This window comes from Protomyctophum parallelum, assembly GCF_964188405.1.
Source record: "Protomyctophum parallelum genome assembly, chromosome: 10".
In the NCBI taxonomy this organism is placed as follows: domain Eukaryota; kingdom Metazoa; phylum Chordata; class Actinopteri; order Myctophiformes; family Myctophidae; genus Protomyctophum; species Protomyctophum parallelum.
This window is the reverse complement of record NC_139704.1, coordinates 7,691,417-7,711,042: the sequence shown is the minus strand read 5'-3', so window position 1 is coordinate 7,711,042 and position 19,626 is coordinate 7,691,417. Positions and strand designations below refer to the sequence as shown.

General features: G+C 45.5%; 1 protein-coding gene across 1 annotated transcript in view; it reads right to left on the bottom strand.

Moving 5' to 3' along the window:
- The window catches only part of kndc1 (kinase non-catalytic C-lobe domain containing 1), a 55,807-nt gene that overhangs the window by 2,070 nt on the left and 34,111 nt on the right, over nt 1-19,626 (bottom strand). Inside the window, exons 21-29 of the mRNA XM_083774305.1 lie at nt 19,458-19,568; nt 18,693-18,840; nt 17,846-18,022; nt 12,744-12,965; nt 11,360-11,442; nt 9,393-9,552; nt 8,179-8,301; nt 4,806-4,865; nt 2,329-2,486 (exon numbers count right to left, since the gene is read on the bottom strand). Coding sequence (XP_083630431.1) covers nt 2,329-2,486; nt 4,806-4,865; nt 8,179-8,301; nt 9,393-9,552; nt 11,360-11,442; nt 12,744-12,965; nt 17,846-18,022; nt 18,693-18,840; nt 19,458-19,568 — 1,242 coding nt within the window. The remainder of the gene's footprint in view (nt 1-2,328; nt 2,487-4,805; nt 4,866-8,178; nt 8,302-9,392; nt 9,553-11,359; nt 11,443-12,743; nt 12,966-17,845; nt 18,023-18,692; nt 18,841-19,457; nt 19,569-19,626) is intronic.

Genomic DNA, 19,626 nt, shown 5'->3' with positions numbered 1-19,626 from the left:
AATCTCTTTTCACCAATCCCACCCCCATCATCACGAGTGAGCGCCATCTGGAGCTGCGCTGGACGCAACTATCCCATTACCACACCGCCGCCACGTGCCACGACCCTCAGCATCTGGTCAGACATATTGGAGTCAGCGAGAAGGACACAGTGGAGCATGTCCTCGCGGCCACTTGGCCTGACTTTGTTTCAGTTGGACGTGCGTGTGTGTGTCTGTGCAAAAAGTGTGCATGTGTGTGTAAGGAGAAAGTTGATCTAGAAAGTTTGTCATCTTGAGTTATCACTGGAGTGACATTTTGTGTCGGTACTAGGACGCAGGGCATGTTTATCAGCACACAGGAACTAATGTGACTATCCTTATATACAGTTTAAACTGTGTGCATAGAACACTAGGCAGCTTTCAATGGTTTCAATGATGGTTCATGGATGATTCCACCAGTATCGTGATTTATTGCAAGGACGTTGTTACAATATTACTTTCTGTGCTAAGTAGACAGACAGACAGTCAGATAGACATAACATTACATGGCAGAGGCTAGCCTGAATGGCACAATAAGATTACAATGCCATGTCATGTTGACACACACAAAACTCAGAGGCAGCAGCACCCTCTATTGGTGCAGGGAATATTACTGCCAAAAATGTAATTAAAGTACCACTGGGTACTTTAGTTTTAGGGATTTTAATGTGTATGTGCATGCGTTTGCACGTAGCCGCTCAGGTTAGTATCACTGTTTTTGAAATACTGTATGTATTCCAACAGATGTGAGGTTTTATAAATGATGTAATCATATTTATTTTCAGTTAGTTTTGCATTGTTCATTTGAGTTTTCATTCAAACAGTTAATGAAATGATGTCTTCCCTTTTAGTTTTTGTCTTAGTTAAAGCTGCACTGTGTAACCTTCCTGTTCGACCCCAGATATCCTATAGAAGTACTGACATTTTTATTACCGTGTGGGATGGGAACTTGAGTTTTTTGACCTTCAGAAATAGGATCATGTCAAAGTTCAGAGTAGAAGGATTCCCCTTCCTGATGAGGGTTCCTTCATCCCTCCTCGGTGGAATAAATTACACGAACAATGGAACTGCCCTTTGTTCCTGTGATTGGCAGGAGATAATCCTCCATTCCTCTGTCTTCAGTCTGCTGTTTGTGTTTATTTTGAGTCACTTATTATTGGTTATTTATATTATATATATTATTTAACCTTCGGAAATAGGATGTGTTGGACACGACCTTTGACATGATCCTATTTCCGAAGGTTAAAACACTACAGAAATAAATCTAGGTTTGCTAGACACATAATGCAAAATGTCTCAATAGAAGAGCAGGGACACCAAATTTCAATTCAATTTATTTTAAATACAACTTTGTGTTTACTTGAACAATTGTATTTAAAAAAAGCTACTGGTGTTGTGGGTTTTTATAAAGACTAATTTGGTGTATCATACAGGAGGATGGCTTCATATAGAGCGTATCATAGCTTAATTTAGCACATCCATACATGAGGGCTAAATCTAACAAAAGAGAGAAACTCAAATTGATTCCAAACACAAACAGCAGACAAGGGACACGTTCTGTGCAAAAAGAACTGACCTGGAAAGGATTATCTGCCCTCAATCAGAGCACAAAGGGGCCAGTCGTTTACCTTCCTATTGTTAATGTAATTCCACAAGGGAGGCATGAACGATGATCCCTCATGATGATCCCCTCTTCAACAATACACTGACTGAAGGTGAACACAGGTCGTCCATGTTTATGCAAAGCAGCCACAGACAGTAGATGCTACTGTCGTTTGAACGCTGTCATGCGCGTCATTCTGCTCAAACAGCTGTGTGGGGCAGACAAACTGCATTGTCATTAGTGCGCATGAAAATGAAAATAATATTTTACTTGATATTTTAACTGTAATAATTGTGAAAATGGAAAATGGACGTTTTTAACTGAACTGATTTCAAAGCACTCTATGATGAAATCTGGATATTCCAGCATAATGTAATGTAATTCCAAAGTAAAGTACGAATGCACCCACATATGACATGTGTATGGCGCCACTCTATTGTGTTACCATTGGTATGTTTTGTTTATTAATATTTAAGCAGAGGAATGTAAGAAGACACTGTAATGATACTTAATTATATAGGAGAGGAGACACAAATGGTAATTCATGCTATAGAGAGGGTATGCGTGTGACATCAAACCCGGAAGTTATGCAGGAATGCCTACTGAGTGGCATGCATGGCCTTGACAGCCCATGCATCCAAACAGAAAAGTCCTATCGGATTGCATTAAATAACATTAACCTTCATTAACATTGACCTTCCCCTCACCTGAGCTTGGTCCACTTGTATGCTCCAGTGGTGAGGGTGTACGCTCCTATCTCCAACTGCTGGATGTGCATGGCCAAGATATGTGCCGAGGGCAGGGTGGGTCTTCTCCTCGCCTGCTCTCCTCCCATCAGACACAGGTCATCGCTCTTCAGAAACACCTAAAGAGAGCTTATGTATTAGCCGGTTACGTTTTGGATAACATTTTCAGTCTACAATTAGTGCAGAATTGGATTAATTAACGCTGAGGATTTTAATGTGTACAGAGCACAAATTTGGATCTTAAAATAGTAAGTTGTACACACTTGAGTTACAAAGGGATACATGAACACAAAAATACCTGGATTGGTTAAGTTTCTTTTCTCTCCCCTCTCACTTCTACAACTCCCGTCAGCATGTGATGCTGTAATGTGTTTGTTTATTCAACTGTTTGTTGGCTCATGGCAAATAGTTGCACAAAAAACGTGGGGCGCAAGTGTGGTAAAATCAACACACTGGCAGTGAAATGCAATATTTGCATCAAGTTCCTCTCAACAAAGCAATCTCAACAAAGCAAACACCATGTTTAAACATGTAGTTTCGCAAGCATCAAATAAAAGCATCAACTTGAAGTCGAGAGGATCGTTCTTTTAACCTGCCAGTGTGTGAGTGCAGCCAGTTGGCTGAAGATACTCAGGTTGTGTCTTTCAATTCATATTATTCCTAATTGAAAAGCACATTTTGAAAGTATGTACTGTAATCCATGTTGTAAAGTGCTTTGGGGTAAATGTATCGCTTGCCTTATACGCTATTATATGCTCTGCCTGAGATCCCATCTTGAAGTTTGTATTTACATGTTTTGTGCAAGCTTTGGGACTGGGAGCTGCAGCATAGACACAGTTTCATTACATTTTGAACAGTGTTTGTATTATGGACATGCTTAGCATTGCAGAGTGCAGACAAATTGATATAAGGTGATTACAACCTTAGCTATGTGAGGGTAGAGATAGAAGAGGGGGGTTTGTTGTGTAAGGATGGGTGGTGTGGGTTAATGCCACTATTTGTACACTATTATTGTTCCTCCAATGTAAAATAGAGTGTTAAGGTGGTTGCACTGTACTGGACGCGTTTTTCGGAAAACTGATGAGAATCGGCTAAAAATGCGCTCAGTGTGCAGGGACCTTTAATGTAACTATGCATTTTTAAATGCAATTTTATTGTGTAACACAGTAATTATAGAAAATGTAATTTAAAACACTGTTTTGGGCCATTCAGGGTTATAGCATATTAGGGCGTAGATAGCATTTTATGTAGACATTGCACTATATAGTATATATGCATATAGTTTCATTATATACAGTAGATATGCCACTGTTAAGTTCTTAGCTTGCGTATGATTCCTGATGACTATTTTTTATGTAAAATGAATAAAATCCGTACTCTCAGTCGATTTTATTAATTTTCCATTATGTTCTCTTTGAATCGGCACCCAGCACACGCCTGGAGTTTTATAAGTAGAGCGGGCCTTTTCCCTTGAAGTGGACTATTTTTTATGTATTACCACGTTTTGTTTTTTGCGTACTGCTCTGGATTCAGAGAGTCTGCATTTGTATTTTGTAGGGCAAGACAGAAGGAATGGCCTGGAATGGCCTGAATATTGACGTTCCAGGCAGCTCAAATGTGATGTGGGTAATCATGCCATTTTGGAATGGCAAGTCGATCTCGATGGGCTATTGAGTTGGTCTCAGAGAGAACTCATACAGAAACAACCGTTCACACTGTCCGCCGTCCATTCACACACACTTGCTGATTTGAATGTGAACCCTAGAGGGGAGCAGCGCACAATGCACATTAGCATAGGAATGTCCCTTTCAGCATATCAATGGTTCGGGTGTGCTATGTTTAGTACTTTTGAGTTCCTGAAGAGATGTCAAGGGACACAATATATATATATATATATATATATATATATATATATATATATATATATATATATATATATATATATATGACAAATTACAAATCCTTTTCCAGCCGACAGTGAGCTGAGAAAGAGAAACCTGAAGGCATTGGTAGGGAGAGATGGAGTCCAGAGAGCAGACTGTTTTCACAAAGCCAACCCTACTGCAACCTCCTATCGTGTTTGTCACATTGACGCCAAACATAAGGAATCATTTCATGATGGTGCGATATTCTTGGTGAGACTTTGCCTTCAGGGCCTGGTTTAGCTTTGGGTCTGTACTCTGTACTCTGTAGCACACAGTGAGAACACACACACACACACACACACACACACACACACACACACACACACACACACACACACACACACACACACACACACACACACACACACAGTGAGAACACTCATAGCTGTTTTTGATTTGATTGTCTGCCCTCGAGCTCAGCGGAACAGTATGTGCCAAGTCCAGCCTATCTAGAGAAAAACACAAGCAAGTGTGCACATACGCACGCACGCACACACACACACACACACTGACCTGCACAGCTCGCAGCTCCTCCAGGATCTCACACACTTTGCTAGGCAGATGTTTCCAAGCCTGCAAGGGAGACAGCAGGAAGTTTAATTTAGTAATTTCATTTAGCCACAAAATGGAAACTAATTATGAATATAAGCAGCCTTCAGATAGAAATATGGAAATGTCCCTTATTCGATTTAGATGGTTGTCTTTTCATTGTAGGTTATTTGAGGACCCTTCTTTACACGACACAAACCTACAAGCTCTGAGGAATACCAGACGACTCGCCCCTTTACCAACTCGCCCCGGGCGTACAGCCGGCGGAACTGCGCGGCCTGGTATTCCTAAAGTAACCTAAGTAGATTATGCTTAAACGGTTAAACCTAACCTTATTCCTAACCTTAACCTCAGTAAAACTATGCCTAAACCTAACCCTATACCTAAACTTAACCCCAGTAAAACTATGCTTGACCCTAAACTTATTCCTAACCTTATTCCCATTAAAACTAAATAAAGAATACAAGAACGGGCACACGGCACGGAGCGGTCGGCGGAAAATAATCGAGGGGCGAGATTGTTTCGAGGCGACCGCACCTGAGACCACTCTGAGTCTGTGCCCAAACTGCCCATGCATGTTCTACAGAACCTGACTCCGTCAGATTGCGGCAGTATTGAGTTCACAAGTTCCCCTCCTGCCTGCATCTGGGCTCTCTCAACAGGAAGCAGCAGGACAAAAAGCTGATATCTCCATAATAATGTAGAGTTGTAGTCATGTTAGGTTGTGTTTACATTTGCACTGTGGCACAGCTTCAATTCAGTATTTAAGTCCGACGTCATTTTGTAGTGCTACGTTACGTCCGGGTCCAAGTGGCACCAGCTCCCGTCCGCATCTCATTGTAAATTGAATATCTAAACGCGTGAATCTTTTTACAGTGACGTTATTTTTCAGAAAGGAAGCCATTGAGGGTTAAAATGGGTCTTAATGCTTCCAACTCGAGTGGAATTATTAATGTTTTGTACAAGTGTCCATGACAACAAAAATATATGATGTGGAGACAATAAAGACTATTATTATCATAATTATTGAAGGTGGCAACAGTCCATTTGATCGGTAAAATATTTCTGGGGTATATTTAGAATGTGTGCAGGCTTGAGTATGTTGAATCTAGTTTGCATTATGAGGATTTATTTGACACAATAAAATAAAATGGCGATAGTATTCCATGTGGGGCAGACGGCCTGTCACTGTCAGATTTGGGAGAGCAGCGCAGGTTTGTTGTTGCGAGGAAAGCGGTAAAATTAGACTTTCGTGGTTGTTTTCGTCTCAGATTTAGTCCTACGGAGCGTCACAGTATAACTCCATGGGGACACAAAAGCGACACAAAAGTAGGACCCGGAAGTATCTCAGGAGGGGGCGCTCACGTCACAGCTAAAATACTGAATATGTCACCAGTCTCGTGTTGATCCCGCCTCTGGCGGCCACATAAGGCTGCAGGCTGATTTGGATCGGAGTACATCTCTGCCCTTCTGGCAGATTTTCTTTTGTCCAGCAGAGGGAGTGGTTTCACCAGGCTATGTTCTACATCAGGAGTGTCCAAATCATTTTAGGTTGGCCGGACCGTGTAAAATGTGACTTCATTGCACACGCGTGAAACACACGTGAGAACTCATATGCATGTTGCCTTATTAAAAAAAAAATTGTGGCTTTCGCTTTTTATTTTATATTTTTTTATAGAGGGATAGACAGTAGGCTGACAGGAAATAGGGGAGAGAGATGGGGGGATGACATGCAGTAAAGACCGTCGGGATCGGGAGTCAAACCTCGGCACACTGCAAGACTGGTTTACCAGCCATGGTGTCTGGACCGCTGAGCCACAGCCCAGGCCATCATGTATATTTTACCTGTTTGCATGTTTCCCCTCCAACATATTTCACTTTACGCAATATAGTTTCTTATGAAGAAACATTTCTACATGACTCTTATGATCGGTATTAATGATCGGTATAGCAATTTATATATCAGAGACAAATAACAAAACATTTTTTTAAATGCAAGGCGACACAATATAGCACTTTTTCTTAGCACTTATTTTCTTTACAAAGCTAAAGAGCAGATGAGCACAGCGCTCTCACCAGATGCACGGTTGTGACGAGTAACAAAACGGACCACTAAAGCACCCACAGATCCATCACCTTCCATTTGTGTTTAATATATATCATGATAGATTGAAAGGAATGCATTTTTTTCTTTTTTTTTTTAAGATATTTTTTTGCGGCTTACGCCTTTTATTGATTTTTGAAGGGACAGACAGTAGGCTGACAGGAAACGGGAGAGAGATGGGGGGATGACATGCAGTAAAGGCCGTGTCGGGTCCGGGAGTCGAACCCGCGGCACACTGCGACTGGATTACCAGTCCGGTGCCCAGACCGTTACGCTATGGCCTGGGCCGAAAGGAATGCATTTTGTCATAGTATTCCGTAACAAGTTTCTTACGGCCTTGCATGCTGTATATGACGTATACTTCATCAAGGCCCTGCACAGACTGAAGCTTGATGAATAACACACGACAACAAGCGCAGTGTCAAGAGAGCAACTGCCATACAGATAACGTAATGAATGCCCGTGAATACATTTAAAAATGTCAAACTCAGAAGAAGCTAATTCACCGGGCTGCACCTGGCCTGCCGGCAAGGGTGTCTGCCGTCCGGCCCATGGACACCCGTGTCCACGGGTAACACTTGTTATTAATGTTAATATGGATCTCATTTGAGGAGGACATAAACACCTTGAGGGCCCGGGACGAAGGTCTCCGACCTTATTAATTAATTACGTCGGATGCCAGGACAGAGATTAGTCAAAAAGAACATTAATCATTCCATAACCGAGCGCACCGCTCCACAGGCTGGGAGCGCCTATTGAGCAACATTCAATGTCATTTCCGGTTGGGACGTCATCCAAAGTGGTCCCCCTCCATTTTAATGGATGGGAGGAAAAATCTTAAAATGTGAATAACTCTTGATCTAAATCAATCCGTCCAATTCTAACCAAAGATGATGTTTTTGACGGCCCATCACGGTCCCGTCGCTAGTCGCGTTAGAAGTAATCATACCTCCCGTTGTTGTCGATCCCCTCAGGGTGTCTTGGCTACATCTAGCTACATCAGCTATATCCAAGATGGTGCCTTGTGCACCTTGAAATGGGCTCCGAAGCTGCAAATCCCTGGGCATGCTGATTTACTGGTTCCAACTACATCCGGGCATTCAAGGTGATTAAATAAGGTCTCATTATCACACACAAACAGGTAGCTTGAGGGCACCGAATTCATGACGTGATGTGCAGTTAAGTTATTCCAGAATGTTTCGTGAGAAAGCATTCTATTATCTGCAGCCTTACTGGTAACTGCCTGACGATCACATTCTCCAGGCCTCCGAGGATCTGCATGGCCGTGGCGAAGTTCCTCCACTCATAGCAGTGTTTGCCAATCAACAGAAACTTGCTCAGCAACGCCACTTGTGTCTGAAAAAAACAAAACCGAGGACACATGACCAAAGACAGCATAATAGAACCTTGCAGTGTTGTTTTTGGCAGCAAATTTAGATTTACATTTTAGTCATAGTCTCTTAGTTTTCATTTAGTTTCAGTCACATTTTAGTCACCTGGAATGTTTTAGTGTTAGTCTAGTTTTAGTCTACTAAATATCATAAGATTTTAGTCAACTAAATCAACTGTAGATTAAAATGTATTTTGGCGGGCCTTGATGCTGTCGTAATGACTGATTTTACACTTGCTGAAAATAGCCGATCTACAAGTATGCTATTTTCAGCATGCAACCAAGTGTAAAATGACTTATAATGGATCTCTTGTCCACTAGTCACTTCCTAACATTTTAGTCTAGTTTTTATTTGTTGACGAAATTGTCAGTATATTAGTCTTAGTTTTAGTTATCATAGCTTAGTTTTCATTTAGTTTCCATTTAGTTTTCTATCAGTGAAAAAAGGTAGTCGACGAACATTTTTCGTATTAGTTTTAGTCGACGAAAACAACACTGGAACCTTGTGCGTACTATACACAGTATAATGCCCAGAATCCCATTCTGATGTGAAGAGACCAGGCATATTGTGTGGCAACCTTACCCTGGCTATGACTTGTGTGTAGTGATGATATCAAGCACATCTCACACACACACACACACACACACACACACACACACACACACACACACACACACACACACACACACACACACACACACACACACACACACACACACACACACACACACACATTATATTATTGATCACTTCACATCAGAACAATAGCATGTCGTTTAGTTTAACTTTAACTATGAGACCAGAAATTTATTTTTTATTCGGAAAGCACACAAATCTGTTAAATAAAATGAATGTATCTGCGTTCATTTATCCCATTTGTATCTCTGCGATTGTGCAAATGTAACCAAACGAGACCCGCAAACAAGGGTCCTGTTTTGGTTAGATTTGTACAATCTCCGAATACAAATGAACAGTGCACTGAAGATTGTATTGTGTGTGACCATTACCACCACATGCAGCTCTGAGCTCTCATCTGGCAGAGAGATTTGATCTCACCTTGAGCGTGTCACAGATGACTATCTCTGCAGAGATCCAGTTGGTGACACCGTCTGCATATGTGAGCAGCCGCTGGAGGTGGCTGCCCCCTCTCTGTGTCCCCTCGCACGCCAGCAGATTGTTTCCCTCTGGTGGTGAGACGTGCTGCTGAGACACATTCCTGATGGTGGTGGGAATGAAGCCAGGATGCAATATACTGTAGTTTAGCCACTTAAACTCTCGTGCAATATAGACAGTTTAGCCACTTAAACTCTCAATATTTACTTATTTAGTCAGGGCCTGCTCTTTTTTGTCAAATATTTGAGGCATAGTGATCAAGTCTCCAAAATGTTCACGTCAAAAAATTGGAAGTGGAATTGAAACAGTGTACTGCGTTCGGCAGCCTTATCATTATAAGGCTATGCTAGGAAGTAGGAACCCATCTCTGAAGCAGCAGCCTTTCTATTATGCCATGTCTGAAGCCATGGGTCTGTTCTGTTTATTTGATGGTTGCTTTCCTTATCCTCTTCGCTATGTAATGCTGATATACTGTAGAACAGTTTAATTACAGATGTGACCACATATTTCATCTCATTACCTCTCATTTCAAGGTGATCCAGTTGTAGTTATAGGGGTCAACAGATATAGGGGTCAAGTGGTTAAACTGATCATGTATTAACACATTTTATTTGGAACCTCCTGGAACCCTCTCAAGGAAGGAACCACACATTGACCACACTTCAGGGGCAGGTCCGTCAGGGGGAGCTGGGCGTACGGCCGTTGCCCGGCCCGGGGCTCCAGGGGCCCGGCCTTCCAGCTGTCGGGTGACCACAATCACGCAGTCACACTTTGCAAGCCCTGCCTCTTGGTACGAGCAGAAGGCAGCGGGCCCATTCGAAGCATTATCTCAGCGTACATGTCTTATCTACACACTGTAAGTAGACGTAGAAATAAAACTAGTGTTGACTAATCATTACAAGGGGCTCTTATTTTGAAGAGGAAGAGGAAGTCAGTTTCGGTTGTAGCCAAACTCCCATGACAGTTGTTATGATGCCCGGCAAGCGCTAGTCTGACCAAGTAGCAAACAAGAACCCCCATGGATTAAACACAAGCTTTTAGACAAAGTTCACATGTTTACGATATGAAAACCTTACACCTGTGGCTGTGACTTAAACAATGTACACGCTTTGGAAGTATGTTAAACATGGAACATCCGCCGCATTAGGTGAGTAGTTCATTGTATAAGTCTCATGCTGGCTCACGCTGGTAAAATCATCAACAAAAGCTTCCCAAAAAAAAAACATGAACGGGTAGGCTTCCATACAGTACTGTTACTGTCAATGCCTGCAAGAATGTGATGTTATTATTGAAGTTCACTTCGCCTGCTTATATCATGCCCTTAAAGCTCTTGTACTTTGGAAATGTTTGGCCGCCGTGCCAATTCTGTTAAACATTTTGACCTGAGATCAGATTAAAAAAATGTCTGTTTGAAAATGACAGATTTCTGTTAAACATTTTAGTTCATTAGTTGCAGTGGGTCCGCCGTGCACTGTGGTGCTGCTGAACTCCTAACTCGCAAATGGTTTGAATGTGTGTTAGAGAAAACTGCAGTAGCCATGCAAGGCTTGCAGGGGGATGTGTTGTACGTTGATGGGTTGTTATATCGCAACATAAAGCATAGTAGGGGTGTGGGGGGGATCGATTTGGGAGGCCCCCACTTGTGCGCTCTATCTGCTCCCCGCCCTGGCCTGGTATTGACTTGTTCTGCCACTGCCACACTTTGAGAACCATTGGTTTAATCTGTCGTCATGAAGGCGGCGACACCCAGACCCAGGTCATAAACGTGAGTTCATTTTGATACACATAATCAGAATCAATTTAATAACCAAATATAATAACATGCAGGACCTTGACAGACAAGCTCCCACACTGCTACAACTAGGGGTGTGGGTGTGTGTGTGTGTGTGTGCAGGTCTGTCTGTACTCACTTGTTTAGACTCAAAACCTTTTCTTTGACTCCTTGAGTTCTGGAGTTGAGGAAGTGAACTGGGTGACAGCCATGGAAAACGTCCTGTTGGACATAATTATTTTAGTAGTAACGTCACACCATCACAGGAGAGCAACATGCCTGTTATTAATGGTCACTCACTTCAATGATAATTTACTTCTTCATAGAGGTATGTCTCCCTCCAGTGCTGAACACAAGCAACAGCACTTTGACCTATTTAGACCTAAGGCCGATTCTAAAAAAAAAAGGCTTCTAAATGCTAACAGTTTTCTGAAAAAATCTATGTTTCTATGTCAGTGGTGCTCAACCCTTTTCATGTCATGGACCCCCAGAATTATCTGTATTTGGTTGCCGACCCCAATCTGAAAATATGTTGTTCCAAGGACCCCACAGAAGCAAAGATATGAGTTAAAAACGTTCGCTCTGAAAGAATATATATTCAAAGATTTTCGACACATTTTCACGATATTTTCAAAAATAGCAGATCTACAAGCTTGTAGCGTGGCACTCAGTGCAGCGCTATGAGCTTGTAGATCTGCTATTTTCCAATGGCTAAAGTATAACATAATCCTTAAAACACCAAAAGGGGTTCCCGTCGTGAATGGGTAAAATGTGAGTATGAGAAAGGGGATTTGCGTGAATATATCCCATCGTAACGCATGTTCATCTCATTGTATGTGTAAGCATGTGAGCATGTGGGTCCTTATGTGGCCTGCATACCAGCATGTGTATTATTGTCTCTACGATGAATTGAAAAGAATCATTTCCAGTTTCCACAATTAATAAAACACACAATAGTGGCACTGAACCATTTCATTGAATCTACAATACTTGCAGTATAGTTGGAAATATATGGAAAAAAAAAAAAAAAAAAAAAAAATGTGGATCAGGATTAACTGTGACCATTGTGCAATAAACTGGATTAGTTTAGTTGTAATTGAAACGTATAACATCCTGGACTGGCCTATGTTTGTGCAAAATACAAGTAGGGGAGTAGGCTAAATATTATTTTCTTAGCAATTACTCTACTATTAATGGCATTTGTTTTTGAATTAATCAAATCGGGAACCGAAATAATCATTTAACCATTTAAATATTATTTTATACTTGCGCAATGGTGTAGTGCGAAAATCCGACAAGTTGTGGAGCTTCATCAGCTATTTTCAAGGACAACTTTAGGAGTTTTCATAGCAGTGGCCACTAGCCCGCCCCGACTTCACACAGCATTGAACAGGCTGTATAGAGCCTTATAGTTGCATTTTCGAATAGTATCACAACTTTGTCATAATTAAACTCAGACAAAGTAGGTGCCAGCGTGATACTCTGCCTTTAAAGGGATTTGTTGGATGAAGTGTTGTATTAACCTGCTGCAACAGTGTGAGCTGCTGTGCCGTCCGCTGTGCGCTGTATTCACTCTGGCCGAAGGGGCGGCGCTCATCGGCGCGGTGGCGCCACCCGCTGGTCAGGTGGTCGTCCGCCAGGGAGCCGTAGGCAGGCACGGGCAGAAACGCGGCCACGGAGAAGGCCTTCTCTTTGGACAAGGACACCGCGGGCTCCACCACCCGAGAGATCTTCCACTGAAACAACTACAAAGATACATGACAATTAGTGTGAAGAAAAAAAAGAAAAGGAGAAAAAAAGGTGAAAATGTCAGCCACAAATGGAGTTGGAACAACTAAGGTTCGGGAGGTTTGGCCAAGCAGAAGACAACCCACCTGCCTGCCATCTCCTCCCTTGCCAACCAATACTCCGCCCTTGCCAACCATGCCACCACTCACCCACTTCCAACTAGCCTGGCCACTCCTACGTCGCCCATTACCGTGGGTACTTAAACTCAACCGTCAAAAAGTGCCCTGTGCCAGTTTCTTGTAAACACGCACACCCACACGTTACCAGAGACAAAATCGTGTATTTTCCTCTGCCACCTAGCCACCTAGCCAGCTAACCACCAGCAACCAAACATGTCAGACCAAGGACTCGCGGTGCCTGATCTCAATATGTTGCTTCTTGCTCACGCCGAGGAGAACGACGACATTTTTCTCGGTACTCACCAGGATGTCGCCGATCCAAATGCCGTGCCCGACACACCACCGAGCCAGCACGGCTCCAGGTCAGCAGCCGTGGCACCTCCTCGTCCCGCCGCGTCCAATCTCAACCGGACACCCCGGGAGTTTCGCGGGGATCCATCTCCCTCCCCAGCTCTCCAGCAAAACCGCCGCGGCGCCTCCTCGCACGGCACGAATGACTCGGCGCCGACGCTAATGTCGGATTGGACCGTCGTCGGTCTCCAGCGTGCACTCACCGCCAAAGGGATACCATTCACCAGAACCGCCAGAAAACAAAGCCTCTTCAACCTCCTCACCACCACCCGCACCGGCCAACGCAGCAACAGCAACAGCACCACAACAACACCACCAGCCGTCGCAGGTCCGTCGCGCCGACACGACGTCACGCGCCCAGGAAAAGACCAACAGGCGCCTGCTCGGCCGAGAGGCGGCGTTGTTGCGCGGCAGGCAGCTCCGCCACGTCGCGGGACAAGGAAGGCCGCCACACAACATCCCGCAGCCACCGTGACCTTCCAGAGGCAGCCGGTTTCACCAGACATCCACCCTCTCCACCCCCCCCCCCCCCCCTGAAGGAGCTCCAGCCACCTCAGCGCTCTCCACCCCCCACACGGCCAGCGTTTTCCATCTACCTCACACCTCCCCATTACTATATCCTCCTGGTTCTTTCCCCCATGCCCAACCCGTTCCTCCCCCCCATTTCCAGCAGGCAGCAGCACCCCACCTCCACCCCCCCTTTCAGTACAATTATCAAGCCCCATCCCCCCTAGGGTTCCCCCCAGCCATCCCAGGTTTTCCCCCAGCAGCACCTAGCGCCCCACACACCAACGTGTCTTCTCTCCCCCCCCACCCAGCGTTCCCCACCGCCCCCCCCCCCTCCTTCTCCCTCTTCACAGCAACGCCAGCACCCATCCCGCCATCCGCCATCGCTCTCAACGCCCCCATGGTCCCCTCACACCTCCGTTCACAGATCCTACAAGGTACGGACATCGACCTCTCATCCCTCATACGCCCCTCCGCCAGCACAGCCCAACACCGGTCAGTAGATCTCGGAGGAATCGCCATCACCCTCCGAGATCTCTCCCCATCCACTTCCGCCGTCCTCACACCCACAGAGTTTGTACTAGCATTTTCTATATACAGAGACATTCTATGCACCTCATTCCCCTCCCGCCGCCAAGAACTGGACGATCATCTTTACATCTGCATGGACCTTTGCACACGGTTCGGAGGCAGCTTGTTTTACGAGTATCACCGTCAATTCTCCGCCAGGGCCGCCTCCAGACTACAACACTTCAACACCACCACCTACTGGGGCTCCCTCGAGCTGGAGTTATACTGCAGGATTTTTGCCGGTAAAACCTCTGAATCATGCAGTCTCTGCAACTGCCCCACTCATCCCACCACCCACTGCACCTTCAGAGCTCCAGAGCCCCGCCCCCACGCCGCACACCAAACCAGCTACGTCCCCCCCCCCCTACTGAGCGTCACCACCTCCAGCAAGGTCTTCCCCACCTCCTCCAAGGCCAAAGACAGGCGCGGCCGCCCGCTGGTGTTTGTCGGCAACAAAATGCTATGCAACAATTTCAACGAGGGAGGCTGCGACCTGTCGTCATGCAAATTGCTCCACATATGCACCTTCTGTGGCGGCTCCCACTCCCGCCCCATCTGCACTGACAAACAGGCAAAACACCTATCTCCCCAACACCAACCCCCCACACCTTAACCCACACCAGCTCCATCCTCCGCACCGGCTATTCAGGCCCCCCACCAATGCCACGCTCGAAGCCAAGTTCACTGTTCGCTTTCTTTGGGTTCCCGCATCTCCAACACCTCCCTCAGCCCAATGAGCCCCCTTTAACCACTCACTCACCCGACACGCCCAGCACGCACGCCATCGGGTTCGTAACAACAGCGGTCCAGTCGCCATCCGCTCCTGGTTCCATTCCTACCTCCACCTGGTCCCCGCCGACCAGGACTCTCCTCGGAACACTCCTTCGGCTACCCCTCCAGAACTGGAGCCGCGTCACAGCTCCAACAAGGGAGTTCCCGACCACATAACCCAGACACTCGGCCCGAAGGTCTTCCCAGGCCCATCACAGCTACGTCTGCTCCAACGCGCCCTCCACGACGCCCACCGTTCCAGGGTCTGGTAACTTTAGAACGATACTTTTGGGGTTTCTACTATATCACTCAGGCCTACGCCTCGACCCCTAAGCCAAAGTATCCGGGTCCGCCCCCTCGAACCTCGGGTCCCACTATGTATTCTCTAAGCCTTGGCCGTTCATGTCGTGCGTAATGCTGTGCCTCGCACTACACGCACCCATGGACGACCTTGCTGCTTCCCTATGTATTCCATGCCTGGTCGTTTATACTGCGCGTCCCATGCTCGCATGTCAGAGCGCACTCATAGACGATCATGCTGCTTCACTACGTATTCCAAGCCTTGGCCGTTCATGTCGTGCGTAATCTGTGCTTCGCACTCTATGCACCCATGGACGACCATGCTGCCTCACTAAGTATTCCAAGCCTTGGCCGTTTATACTACGCTCCCCATGCTTCGCATGAGGAGCACTCATAGACGACCATGCTGCTTCACTACGTATGCTGCTCCACTACGTATTCCAAGCCTGGCCGTTCATGTTCGTGCGTATTTCTGTGCCTCGCACCATACGCACCCATGGACGACCTTGCTGCCATGCATGGCCGTATATACTGCGCTCCCATGCTTCGCATGCCAGAGCGCACTCATAGACGACCATGTTGGCCCACCATGTTGTATGCAATGGATGTTTATGTTGTACAACCATACCCCGCTTCTTACTCCATGCAATGGCATTCGTGACAGCAATGACCATTCTCCACCCTCGTTCAATAAACCATCTTAAAGGGTTCCCATGTCTGATGTTTGGTCTTTCCTAGTGAAATGGAGTTGGAACAACTAAGGTTCGGGAGGTTTGGCCAAGCAGAAGACAACCCACCTGCCTGCCATCTCCTCCCTTGCCAACCAATACTCCGCCCTTGCCAACCATGCCACCACTCACCCACTTCCAACTAGCCTGGCCACTCCTACGTCGCCCATTACCGTGGGTACTTAAACTCAACCGTCAAAAAGTGCCCTGTGCCAGTTTCTTGTAACCCACCCTCCCTCCCTTCTCCATACTCGCAGGTTCCAGAAAGGGGTTTCTACTATATCACTCAGGCCTACGCCTCGACCCCTAAGCCAAAGTATCCGGGTCCGCCCCCTCGAACCTCGGGTCCCACTATGTATTCTCTAAGCCTTGGCCGTTCATGTCGTGCGTAATGCTGTGCCTCGCACTACACGCACCCATGGACGACCTTGCTGCTTCCCTATGTATTCCATGCCTGGTCGTTTATACTGCGCGTCCCATGCTCGCATGTCAGAGCGCACTCATAGACGATCATGCTGCTTCACTACGTATTCCAAGCCTTGGCCGTTCATGTCGTGCGTAATCTGTGCTTCACACTCTATGCACCCATGGACGACCATGCTGCCTCACTAAGTATTCCAAGCCTTGGCCGTTTATACTACGCTCCCCATGCTTCGCATGAGGAGCACTCATAGACGACCATGCTGCTTCACTACGTATGCTGCTCCACTACGTATTCCAAGCCTGGCCGTTCATGTTCGTGCGTATTTCTGTGCCTCGCACCATACGCACCCATGGACGACCTTGCTGCCATGCATGGCCGTATATACTGCGCTCCCATGCTTCGCATGCCAGAGCGCACTCATAGACGACCATGTTGGCCCACCATGTTGTATGCAATGGATGTTTATGTTGTACAACCATACCCCGCTTCTTACTCCATGCAATGGCATTCGTGACAGCAATGACCATTCTCCACCCTCGTTCAATAAACCATCTTAAAGGGTTCCCATGTCTGATGTTTGGTCTTTCCTAGTGAAGAGATCTTACAATAAGGTTGTCAGCAGCAATGAGAAAAAAGGATAGGTACCAATGTTTTCACTGATATCTTATATACAGAATACAACTATAAAATGAATATCTAATGAACTAAAGAACATTTCACAATAAACTATATATATATATATACTTTTCAATAGAAAAAAATCACACCTGTGTGAACTGAGTGGTGCAATTCCCCCCCCCACACCCCCCTCTCTCTCTCTCTCTCTCTCATTAGCAGGCACAGCAATACCCCTCTCTCTGTTTCTGGTGCCCCCTACTGGTATAAATAAGTCACATACTCGTGCTCACTTATACATACAGGTAAACAGGTACATACACGGACATTGCTGCTTGTAGGAGTGGTTGCACCACTGAAAAAAATATATATCTGGGCTTTTGGCCAAACTGATGGATCTATTGGTTCAGGCTGTAGTTTTCATATATTACGGACCATTATATTACACTGACTTTTCTTCCCGGGTCCTGGACGGACGATTTGTCGCATAGCAGCTGGACAGACAGGGAGTCATCGGCCTCATCTGGGCTGATCAGGCTTTCACCTCCATGATGGCTCCTCCACGTCTTACTGGGAGAGCTGTGGAGGCTGGTGAGAAGGTCCCCTCCTCGGCTGTCTAGCGGAGCCACCTGTACAGGGCAGTGTTGTTTTTGGCAGCAAATTTTGATTTTAGTTTTAGTCATTAGTCCCTTGAATAGTTTGCATTTAGTTTTAGTCGCATTTTTGTCAACTGGAATGTTTAATGTTAGTCTAGTTCTAGTCGACTAAATGTCATAAGATTTTAGTCGACTAAATCTACAGTTGATTTAGACGACTAAAATGTATTTTGGTGGGCCTTGATGCCGTCGTAATGACTGATTTCACACTTGCTGAAAATAACAGATCTACAAGCTCACAACGCGTTCTACAAGCTTACAGCGCGACGCGTTGTGTGCTTGCTCCCTGTTTCCTGTCTATCTCCACTGTGTACTATCAATGAAGGCAGAAAAGCTTCCATACAAAGTTTACATATGTTGTAACTTGTAAGTCAACGAGTATAAAATAAACATAGGCGTTTGGCTGTTTCTGAGAATTTTCAATCCAATGAATGATCGATGTGCCCAAAATAGGAATGCCAGGGTTAATGTGGCCAGCCACGGACATCGACCACTTGGTCAACTAAAGGATTCCTATGTGTGGTTACCTGATTGATGAAGTTCTGCTCCTACAGTATGTGTGGTTACCTGAGTGATGAGGAAGTTCTGCTCCTATGTGTGGATACCTGAGTGATGAGGAAGTTCTGCTCCTATGTGTGGTTACCTGAGTGATGAGGAAGTTCTCCAGTGTTGTCAGAAGGCCAGACGGCTGTGTGAAGTCCACCAGCCTGCAGTCCATCACCCAGGCCTCCAGCAGAGCCAAGCTGCGACGGAACACCTTTGCATCGTCTCCTGACAGCTCTGGACCAGCTCTGGCACAGAAGAATCATTGCATTGAGTTAAGCCTGATGCATACTTCATTCTACCTTAGAGATAGGGTTCAGTCACGGCGAGAGACTCGGAGTAGAGTCGCTGCTTCTTTGCTTGGAAAGGAGCCAGATAAGTTGGTTCGGGCATCTGGTTAGAATGCTTCTCAATTGAGTGTTTTACTAGGGAGGTCCTCGATGCACGTCCCGCTGGAAGAAGACCCCAGGCCAAGGCTTATATCTCAAAATCTGCCGGAAACACCTCAGGATCCCCCAGAATGAAGTTACTAATGTTGCTGTGGAGAGGGATGTCTGGAGCTCTCTGGTAGAGCTGTTGCCTCCGCGACCCGACTGATAAGCAGTTGAAGATGGATGGACGGATGCATACTTCAATGAACGACAGTGACGTAAAAAATAGTCGACCTAAACTCACAATATATCGCGGATGATGGCTTTACAAAACTTAACAGATACACAATTCATGCAAACACAAAGCACACATCAGAAGTAGAGTGCTCAGCCAGAGGTAGGAGCAACACTAATATGGCATTCAATAAAAATGGGGTGTTTTCAGAACAGCTATTTCTTTGTGTATTCATGAGAGATATACAGTATATATATACCTTGAGGAACTGATGAATCTGTCCATTAGGAATTGAAGAAGCTCCTCTGGAGTACAGAAGTGACGATAAGTGTACAGGAAGTGTTGGACATAACCTTCCAGAGCTGCATTTCTACAACAAGATGGAACATTATAATATCAACACACTTGAGAACATTGTGATATCAAAT